Here is an 11,380-nt window from a genome sequence, read left to right as displayed (position 1 = left end):
TTTCAAATCATGAAATACAAATTCACCCTACATTTATGAATTCAATGATTCAATTTTGTGGAAGGAAAAATCATCTAATTCAATATCCTAAAACACATCAAAAAAATTACAGAATTCAAATTCAATTTCTTTTGGCACAGAAATCACCCCATAACACTAGGTCTTTAAGTTGAGTGCGTAGCCTACCTTGTCCACTGACTGTAGAATGGAAAAAAGCCAGTGTGGTCGCACACAGTTACACCACCAGAGAAATCATATCTCCATGAGGGACAGAATCAAATCAATTTATATAGCCCTTCGTACATCAGCTGATATCTCAAAGTGCTGTACAGAAACCCAGCCTAAAACCCCAAACAGCAAGCAATGCAGGTGTAGAAGCACGGTGGCTAGGAAAAACTCCCTAGAAAGGCCAAAACCTAGGAAGAAACCTAGAGAGGAACCAGGCTATGTGGGGTGGCCAGTCCTCTTCTGGCTGTGCCGGGTGGAGATTATAACAGAACATGGCCAAGATGTTCAAATGTTCATAAATGATCAGCATGTTCGAATAATAAGAAGGCAGAACAGTTGAAACTGGAGCAGCAGCACGGCCAGGTGGACTGGGGACAGCAAGGAGTCATCATGTCAGGTAGTCCTGGGGCATGGTCCTCCGAGAGAGAGAAAAAAAGAGAGAATTAGAGAGAGCATATGTGGGGTGGCCAGTCCTCTTCTGGCTGTGCCGGGTGGAGATTATAACAGAACATGGCCAAGATGTTCAAATGTTCATAAATGATCAGCATGTTCGAATAATAAGAAGGCAGAACAGTTGAAACTGGAGCAGCAGCACTGCCAGGTGGACTGGGGACAGCAAGGAGTCATCATGTCAGGTAATCCTGGGGCATGGTCCTAGGGCTCAGGTCCTCCGAGAGAGAGAAGGAGAGAATTAGAGAACGCACACTTAGATTCACACAGGACACCGAATAGGACAGGAGAAGTACTCCAGATATAACAAACTGACCCTAGCCCCCCGACACAAACTACTGCAGCATAAATACTGGAGGAAGAAACTTGACAGAACCTAAATCAAATACTGGGGGTAAACTCATTGCAACAAAAGCAAATAAAAAGTCCTACGAAATATGACAGGTCTGTTCGGTTTCAGCAGAATTCTCATGTGCACCCAGCTATAGATGACTCAAATCAAATTTTATTTGTCACATGCAGCGAATACAATTACCGTGAAATGTTTACTTACTGCCTGTACTGCACTGGAGAACACTTCACCTTCTATTTTTATCACTAGTGCCACTAGGGAGGGTCTACACAAACTAACAATAGTCTTCATCTATGATCCAATCAGATTTGGCGAATACATATACATTTAAAAAATAAATTATTATAAAAATGTAACATTATTTTTGCCTTCTTTTTTACATGGTGCGTCGCAATTTTTTTATTATATCAAAATGGGGTCATGGGTCAAAAAAAGGTTGGGAACCCCTTGTCATAAGTATTATCAGAACTTCATAGATGTATGAGGATGCTGTAGTACTAACAACATTACTACCATCTCTGATGGCTGTAGCCTACTGCACAGCGAACTTGATTGGTGGGTGAATGAAGTAGAAAGAAACAGCCAACCAGGCAGCAGGGGAAGAGACAATCCAGCAGTCAATAAAACTAAATCAGAAAAACAAAAGCAATTTGCATAAAGCTATGATTTTATTTAGTAAAGGTGAAATATTTATAAATGAATATTGTTTGAAGAGCTCAATGAGACCCAGATACCAGGTTTACCAAATAAAGCTGGTGTTAATGAATAAATACGGGTGAATGACATAAAACAATACATTTTAACCTTTTTAAAGCAAAAATATACTTTGAATTGGATTATTATTTTTGGGAATTGGAAAGTTTACTAATTGTAAAGTTCTCTTAAAATCACTCATAGTGAGAAGAATACATTTTTTTTTTTTTACCTTGAAAACAAATGTACTCCTGATACAAATGACAGAAAATCTATCATTATGTACATTTCTTGAAAACTATTCTCACGCTCTCCATCTCTCATGTGGATGTTCACATCAATGGAGCATTTACTTTAGCTAACAGTTGGAACTCCTAACAAGAACTTAAAGATCTCAGGTGTTTAATATAAAATCAAAATATGTTGTCCCAATTCAGTCAGCTTATAGCACATACATGAGTCACGGCAGCAGTTACCCATAACTACATATCACCTAACCCAAACCTTAACCACAAGAAGATGAAACATGACCTTAACCTGGTGGTTAATGGCAACGCTTTCTTATGAAATCACTCTTAGACAAACTACCCATTTCTCCCAGGTCTGGGGCCTAAATACTGTACATAAGATTCTGTAAGTGACTGACATTTCAACAAGACAGCGCACAGTCCTCACAATAGAAAATATAGAATCACTGAGGACAGAAACTATCAGGTAAGCTAAGCAATGTGCTAGTGAGGATACAGCAGCCACCTTTAAATCAGTCATTTATTTATGCAGCACATCCTGTTACTGCTGGACAGGACATGGGAACTAGAACATATAACACTACCATATATGGAAGCATTGAGGTGACACAATGTGTGTGTGGGAGAGGTGTACAGATCCTCTCAAGCTCTCAGGATGGACGGGGAGCGTTGCTGCACAGCTATTTTCAGGTCTCTCCAGAGATGTTAGATCGGGTTCAAGTCCACTCAAGGACATTCAGAGACTTGTCCCAAAGCCACTCCTGTGTAGTCTTGGCTATGTGCTTAGGGTCATTGTCCTGTTTGAGTCTGAGGTCCTGAACACTCTGGAGCAGGTTTTCATCAAGAATCTTTCTGTACTTTGCTCCGTTCATCTTTACCTCGATCCTGACTAATCTCCCAGTCCCTGCTGCTGAAAAAACATCCCCACAGCATGATGCTGCCACCACCATGCTTCGCCGTAGGGATGGTGCCAGGTTTCCTCCAGACATGACCCTTGGCATTCAGGCCAGTTTGGTGAGGCGGCCAGCTCTAGGAAGGAAAAGTCTTGGTGGTTCCAAACTTCTTCCATTTAAGAATGATGGAGGCCACTGTGTGTTCTTGGGGAACTTCAATGCTGCAGAAATACTTTGGTACCCTTCCAAAGATCTGTGCCTCAACACAATCCTGTCCCGGAACTCTACGGATAATTCCTTCGACCTCATGGCTTGGGTTTTTGCTCTGACATGCAGTGTCAACTGTGGGACATTATATAGACAGGTGTGTGCCTTTCCAAAATCATGTCCAATAAATTGAATTTAACACAGGTGGACTCCAATCACGTTGTAGAAACATCAAGGATGAACAATAGAAACAGGATGCACCTGAGCTCCATTTCGAGCCTCATAGTAAAGGGTCTGAATACTCATGTAAATAAGTTGTTATTTCTAAAAACCTGTTTTTGCTTTGTCATTATGAGGTGTTGTGTAGATTGATGAGGAACAATTTTTATTGAATCAATTTCAGAAGAAGGCTGTAACCTAACTAAATGTGAAAGAAGTCAAGGGGTCTGAATACAATTTTGTTGACGGGTACCAGGTACCTTCAGACAAGTCTTGTGAGGCCTGTGGGCGTACTAGAGGAAAACAACTGACATGTGCGTGGTCGCGAGTCTCACCTTTACACATATGGGTCATTTTACTGTGTAGCCCAAACTGTTGGGACGCTACAGACAGAAGTTGGCAATTGGTCTGTACAGACTTCAGCCAAGTCCCAAGACGCTTGTGGGGGACGTAGATCAAAATGGAGAACACCATCGTGTTCGTGAGAGTCTCATCTTTTCCAAATAGGAAAGTGAATCAATGCCTTTGTATTTATATTTTTGTGTGCAAATGTTCAGTATTTGGTTCGACTTGGTGGACTAATCCCACTGGTATGTTACATTTCAGTTGACATCAAGGGGACTAAAGGGAACTCTTCACATATTTTTCTCTGTGCTCCTCTGAATTTATCGGTACTACACCTGCGAAAGTGACTCAGCTAGCCAACATCCTATCGAAAATATAAACTTTGATTCCATTTAAGGAACTGTTTCCAAAAATAGTACTTTAAACCTAAAAAAAATCTCAATACAATTTGTATATGCGACATATACCTTCTACACATTTGGACAAGACGGGACAGTGTCAGGGAACTTCCCACATAACATCCAGATACCACTGGTCTGCCACATGGCTGCACACTCTGTTGAAGAGAGAGGAAGTTTCAAACCTCATTCTAGAATGGCAGGCTTACGAGAAGCTACTTCAGAATTGCCACATAGGCCATTTCCTCATTCTAAAATAGCATTCACATCCTCAAATGACGATTAACCTTTCACATCGACAGAGTCTCGTGCTGCTCTTCTCAAGTGTGGTGTACAGCTGTCAATCAAGTAACATCATTATAATTCATAATTTCTTACCATGTGGTCATTCTAAATATACAGTGAATACATCTTTGTTTGTTGGAAACATTCATCAAGGTGCTCCTTGACTGGCTGACAGACCGATACCAGCAAGGAGCCAAGAAGGCAGAACAGGAAGAGATGAGAATAGTCAGTGTCAGGATAGTTTGGGTTGTTTTTTTGGTTGTTGTTGTGTGTTTAGTGTTTGGCCTTGTGTGTTAAAGCAGCGTTAGGGACTTTTCTTAGACAGAAAGTCACGTCCGTGTTCCAGTTTCCCCACTGTCCATCCAGGGACAAAGGCCTACACCTCTGGCCTCCAGTGAGAGATTATGTGGGAATGTCCTGACATTGGCGGCGTGTCTTTAGTTCAGTCGTTAGCTACGCCTGATTGGCTGTGCATGTCTCCTCAGCCCGGTCACAAGCCATGTCTTAATGGCTGTTTGTGTCCTCAGGTCCTGCCAGAATGTCCATGGTCCTCTGAGCTCTAGCGTTTTTCTCTGTGCAAAGACATCCAGGCTGCGTGTGTGTCTAAAAGTTTGTGTGTGTGCAACTGAACTTGCGTGTTTATGTGCGTGTTCGTATTTGCACGTACTGTGTGTGTTTAAAAGTGTGTGTGTTTCCATGTGTGAGACTGTGTGTGTGTTAAATGGTGTGTGTAATGTAGAAGATAAACTCCATGTCCATGGCTGTCTGTGGTACGCTGGCCAAGCCTCCGTGGATGACAGGGATCAGAGCACTGTCCAGCTCGTTCATATAGCGCTGGGGTAGGAGCCTGCCTCCCGAACCCGCCTGGTACTCCACCTGGGACGCACACAAACAGAGTTATAGTATGACTGTACTGTTCAACGGACATACAGTCACTATGTTATGTCAGAGATGGAACAGTAACACCGACTAGTACAATAGTTTATTAATACAGCCATCAATAAAATTTAAATTATAGATATTTTCATAAACACATTTGTCCGCAAGTGCCTGGTAAGAAGAGGGGCAATACCCAGTCCCTTTCATAGTGTATTGCTTGCCACTTTATAGTATGTTATTTACCATGTCTGTTTGTGTGGAGACTCGGAGGGCGAGGGAGTTGATGCCGCTGGCCGACAGGACAGAGAGGTGAGGGGTCAGAGCACTACAGCTGGCCACAGCCATCTCCCTCTGGAACACACAGCAGGACGGCAGCACCGCAGACAGGATCACGTCTGGATTCTTCAACACGTAGAACACCTGGAGGGAGGGACAGGCAGAGTCAGATAGACAGACCAGTGTAAGTGTGACTGAATTGTTTCAGAGAGTTGTGATGGTGAGAGAAGGTGAACAGAACTCGGACTTCACATGTAGGTCAATTGTTATTGTAATACACTGTTGACCCCAGAAAATGAATGTCCATGCAAATGGGCAATACAAGTAGTGTATCGTATGAACTGTGTGTTTCCTACCTCAGTACACCTGATGGTGCGTCCGTCCGACTCAAACTCTGTGTCCTGCTGAATCCTCACACTGTGGACCCCCTCCAGAGGCTTCCCGTCCACACCACTGGTCACACTGTAAGGACACAAACTAATTAACCAATCATGCACCTGGGAGAAAATCCCCAGTGTGTGTATTACCCTTACCCAGCGTTGACGGGTGCACTCCAGTCGACCCAGCGCACGGTGATGTTGTCCCGGAGCTCCCCTCCGTCGGCCTTGCCACAGGGGATGTGGAAGTCCGTCTGCAACCTCAGGGCGGCGCGCAGGGCCTCCATGGTCTCTGGGGGGATCTGCACCATCAGACCGTCCTCCACGATGCTTGACTTGGCGATGAAGCCTGACGAAGCCTTCAGAGCACCGTTGAATACCACGAAGCTGGCCCCCGTAACTAGACAATAAGGTCACAGACTGAGTAACACAGCAGGTATATAAACAGTTCAGTTCTATTCAGGTTACATGGAGGCACTGGCTCGAGTCACTGGCCTGTGACCTATAGGATCTAAGGTCATGACACACCTGCTTCTTATCAGAGTCATATTCATTATACACCAACATGAAGAAAATGGACTAAAACAGGAAGGAACTACCTGAACTTGTCCACAACGAAACATTTTGTGCCCTCTTGAATTCGGGCTCGCGAGTGGCGCAGCGGTCTAAGGCACTGCATCTCAGTACAAGATGCGTCACTACAGTCCCTGGATTGAATCCAGGCTGTATCACATCCGGCCGCGATTGGGAGTAGGGCAGTGCACAATTGGCCCAGCGTATTCCGGGTTTGGCCGGGGTAGGCCGTCATTGTAAATAATTGTAACTTTGTTCTTCACTGACTAGTTAAATAAAGGCTAATACATTTTTTTTAAATACGACCCTGCTCTTTGAAAACAAAAAACAGTCCTCTGACCTCTAGTACTGACCTGTGCGTGTCTTTCCAGGCTGGCTGTTGGCCTGGCTCTGGTAGTTGCCCTCGTCATTCTGGAAACAGACCAGGTGGGAATCGGCCTCCGAGCTGAAGCCAGCGCCCACACTGATCACATGCTCGTTAGATGCGTTCACCACCTTCAGCATCTAGAAAACACACAAAAAGTTATACATGCATCGAAACACATACAGTGGGGCAAAAAAGTATTTAGTCAGCCACCAATTGTGCAAGTTTCATCATAGGTACACTTCAACTATGACAGACAAAATGAGAAAAAATAAGTGTGTGGAAAATAAGTATTTGGTCAATAACAAAAGTTTATCTCAATACGTTGTTATATACCCTTTGTTGGCAATGACAGAGGTCAAAGGTTTTCTGTAAGTCTTCACAAGGTTTTCACACACTGTTGCTGGTATGTTGGCCTATTCCTCCATGCAGATCTCCTCTAGAGCAGTGATGTTTTGGGCAACACGGACTTTCAACTCCCTCCAAAGATTTTCTATGGGGTTGAGATCTGGAGACTGGCTAGGCCACTCCAGGACCTTGAAATGCTTCTTACGAAGCCACTCCTTCGTTGCCCGGGCAGTGTGTTCGGAATCATTGTCATGCTGAAAGACCCAGCCACGTTTCATCTTCAATGCCCTTGCTGATGGAAGGAGGTTTTCACTCAAAATCTCACAATACATGGCCCCATTCATTCTTTCCTTTACACGGATCAGTCGTCCTGGTCCCTTTGCAGAAAAACAGCCCCAAAGCATGATGTTTCCACCCCATGCTTCACAGTAGGTATGGTGTTCTTTGGATGCAACTCAGAATTCCTCCAAACATGACGAGTTGAGATTTTCTATTTTGGTTTCATCTGACCATATGACATTCTCCCAATCTTCTTCTGGATCATCCAAATGCTCTCTAGCAAACTTCAGACGGGCTTAAGCAGGGGGACACATCTGGCACGGCAGGATTTGAGTCCCTGGCGGCGTAGTGTGTTACTGATGGTAGGCTTTGTTACTTTGGTCCCAGCTCTCTGCAGGTCATTCACTAGGTCCCCCCGTGTGGTTCTGGGATTTTTGCTCACCGTTCTTGTGATCATTTTGACCCCACGGGGTAAGATCTTGCGTGGAGCCCCAGATCGAGGGAGATTATCAGTGGTCTTGTATGTCTTCCATTTCCTAATAATTGCTCCCACAGTTGATTTCTTCAAACCAAGCTGCTTACCTATTGCAGATTCAGTCTTCCCAGCCTGGTGCAGGTCTACAATTTGGTTTCTGGTGTCCTTTGACAGCTCTTTGGTCTTGGCCATAGTGGAGTTTGGAGTGTGACTGTTTTAGGTTGTGGACAGGTGTCTTTTATACTGACAACAAGTTCAAACAGGTGCCATTAATACAGGTAACGAGTGGAGGACAGAGGAGCCTCTTAAAGAAGAAGTTACAGGTCTGTGAGAGCCAGAAATCTTGCTTGTTTGTAGGTGACCAAATACTTATTTTCCACCATAATTTGCAAATAAATTCATTAAAAATCCTACAATGTGATTTTCTAGATTTTTTTTCTCATTTTGTCTGTCATAGTTGAAGTGTACCTATGATGAAAATTACAGGCCTCTCATCTTTTTAAGTGGGAGAACTTGCACAATTGGTGGCTGACTAAATACCTTTTTGCCCCACTGTATCTCCAGCTCTTTCTAACACCTGCAGAAGGCACTCTTCCCCTACTAATGGCAAGTTGGTGGGGTTTTATACACCCACCCCAAAATTCAGGTTGTGAATTTATAATCCAAAGCAAATTGCATATAGCAACCTGGTTTAGCATATTAGTATAGCCAAACCTTAGCATAATCATGCTAGTTAGCTCTAATGCTACAGGTCCTGATGTTTGTGGACGACTAATAGTCAGTCTCCTGCATGCTGATGAAAGTGCCCATGATCCTGTTGTTAATGATTTTGCTAATTTTGGTTTGACAGTGAATTCTTACAAATGAATATGACAAAAACCAAAGATATGTGGTGTATGGATTTCAGGCGTCAAACCCCTACCCCTCAGAACACTATCGTCAAGGGCCAGGTGGACAACTACAAGTATCTTGGCACAATGACTGATAATAAACTGAACTTTTAGTAACACAGACATGTTGTGAAAGAAGGGCCAACAATGCCTTTTTGGTCTCAACTCAGTTTCCTGACTTGTCCAGGTAGTCAAGTTGTACATAGTCGGTCTTAACGTTTTCTTTGATTTGCTGGTACTGCAACCTTGGTGTAAAAGCTAAAAAACAATGCACTCACTAGAATAGTGAAAGTGGGCAGTAGGATCTCAGGAGTCCAGCAGACAAGTGGTGAGGAAGGCAGAATCCATCCTGTCTGACTGGGCCCACATCCTGTCTGACTGTGCCCACATCCTACACCATGAGTTCCAGGTTTCCCGGTTTAGATTAACCAACTGTTAAGATTAACAGGTCTTAACACTCCTTCACCCCAATGGCCATTGCCCTTTTGAATACAGGGAAGAGGGGGTGGTAGGCTAGGGATGATGTTGATATGTTGATGTTTTCGTCAGCACATTGTTGATATGTTGTTGACGAGATGAACTAAGAATGCACACACTTTGGCTTGCTATACTTGTGCTGCTGCTTCTGTCATCGATCATAGGTCTTCAGAAAGTATTCACACCCATAGACTTTTTCTACATTTTGTTGTTACAGCCGGAATTTAAAGTGGATTACATTGAGATTTTTTGTCACTGGCCTTCCTACAATAATGTCAAAGTGGAATTATGTTTCTACGATGTATATTTTTTATATAATTAATTAGAAAAGTCAATAAATATTCAACCCCTTTGTTGTGGCAAGCCTAAATAAGTTCAGGAGTAACAATTTGAGTAACAAGTCACATAATAAATTGCATGGACTCACACTGTGCGCAACCTCTTCTCTGTACCCACACATACCATTATCTGTAAGGTCCCTCAGTCAAGCAGTACATTTTAAAAACAGATTCAACTACAAAGACCAGGGAGGGTTTGAAATGCCTCGCAAAGAATGGCACCTATTGCTAGATTGGTAAAAAGAAAAACAATCGGACATTGAATATCCCTTTGAGCATGGTGAAGCTATTAAACTTTGGATGGTGTATCAATACACTCAGTCACTACAAAGATACAGGTATCCAGGCAACTCAGTTGCTGGAGAGGAAGGAAACCACTCAGGGATTTCAACACGAGGCCAACGGTGACTTTAAAACAGTTACATAGTTGAATGGCTGTGATAGGAGAAAATTGAGGATGTATCAACATTGTAGTTACTCCACAATACTAACCTAAATGACAGAGTGAAAAGAAAGCCTGAACAGAATAAAAACACATTCCAAAACATGCATCCTGTTTGCAACAAGGCACTAAAGTAAAACTGTAAAAAATGTGTCCTGAGTACAAAGTGTTATGTGGGGGTAAATCCAATAAAACACATTACTGAGTACCACGCTCTATATCTTCACGCATAGTGGTGGCTGCATCATGTTATGGGTATGCTTGTACCTTTCAGCAAGACAATAACCTAAAATACAAGGCCACATCTACACTGGAGTTGCTTACCAAGAAAACCGTGAGTGTTCCTGAGTGTCCGAGTTACAGTTTTGACTTACATCTGCTTGAAAATCTATGGCTACACCTGAAAATGGTTGTCTAGCAATGATCAACAAACAATTTGACAACGCTTGAATAATTTTGAAAAGAATAAATAGGCAAATGTTGCACAATCCAGGTGTGGAAAGCTCTTAGAGACTTGGCAGCTGTAATCGCTGCCAAAGGTGCTTCTACAAAGTATTGACTCAGGGGTGTAGATGCTTATGCAAATTAGATATTTCAGTATTTCATTTTCCAAAAATGTGCAAACATTTCTAAAAATAGGTTTGAATTTTGTCATTATGAGGAATTGTGTGTAGATGGGTGAGAAAAATACATGCATTTAACCCATTTTGAATTCAGGCAGTAACATCAAAATGTGGAATAAATCAAGGGGTATGAATACTTTCTGAAGGAACTGCATATTTGTATTGATGGCTGTCAGCCCTATGACTTGATGTACCCTCGGGGACAATAAAGTTGAAACTTTAACTTGTCCTTCAAACCAGATAGAAACAAAATAGACATACCAACAAACTCAAGTCCTGTAATGCTGTGTCTTACCTCAGTAAAGCTACTCTTGGGAATGTCTATGTAGCTGTGGCCCATCTCCATGTGGATCCTCAGGCCCTCCACGGCAGGCAGACTGTACTGGTAGTTCCTCAGGTCCTGGAAACAAAAACGCAACGCAGAACTTACTTGAGGGCATTAATAGCATGTGACCTACTACATTCTCTCAGACATATGACATGCGTCATAGACAATCAGTTTTGAAAAGACTAACACACACAGTATCTTAAGATGTTTCAGAGCTGTAACAGACAGGGTATGATAACCCAGTTAGACCTGCCCTCACAGGCTCCTCTCTCCCAGCAGTGAAAAGTTGGCAGGGAACCAAACTACTGCAGTGTCTCTCCCACAGGAGTCCTGATCTAGCTCTGTGTGTGTCATCCCGGTCCTCTGTCGGCTGGCCCTCACCTGAACTCAGGA

The 11,380-nt window shown here is 43.0% G+C and overlaps 1 protein-coding gene across 2 annotated transcripts in view; it reads right to left on the bottom strand.

Moving 5' to 3' along the window:
* Positions 1-1,676: 1,676 nt before the first annotated feature.
* Positions 1,677-11,380, bottom strand: part of LOC109873808 (zinc finger FYVE domain-containing protein 16) — a 51,396-nt gene continuing 41,692 nt past the window's right edge. For both annotated transcript variants that reach the window (XM_020465528.2, XM_020465529.2), the window contains exons 11-16: positions 10,955-11,059; positions 6,777-6,927; positions 6,007-6,250; positions 5,830-5,935; positions 5,441-5,617; positions 1,677-5,194 (exon numbers count right to left, since the gene is read on the bottom strand). In XM_020465528.2, the coding sequence (XP_020321117.1) occupies positions 5,036-5,194; positions 5,441-5,617; positions 5,830-5,935; positions 6,007-6,250; positions 6,777-6,927; positions 10,955-11,059 (942 nt within the window). In that variant the 3' untranslated portion in view covers positions 1,677-5,035. The remainder of the gene's footprint in view (positions 5,195-5,440; positions 5,618-5,829; positions 5,936-6,006; positions 6,251-6,776; positions 6,928-10,954; positions 11,060-11,380) is intronic.

Source organism: Oncorhynchus kisutch, linkage group LG29, assembly GCF_002021735.2.
Source record: "Oncorhynchus kisutch isolate 150728-3 linkage group LG29, Okis_V2, whole genome shotgun sequence".
In the NCBI taxonomy this organism is placed as follows: Eukaryota; Metazoa; Chordata; class Actinopteri; order Salmoniformes; family Salmonidae; genus Oncorhynchus; species Oncorhynchus kisutch.
The sequence above is the reverse complement of the archived record's forward strand: the minus strand, read 5'-3'. Positions and strand labels throughout refer to the sequence as shown.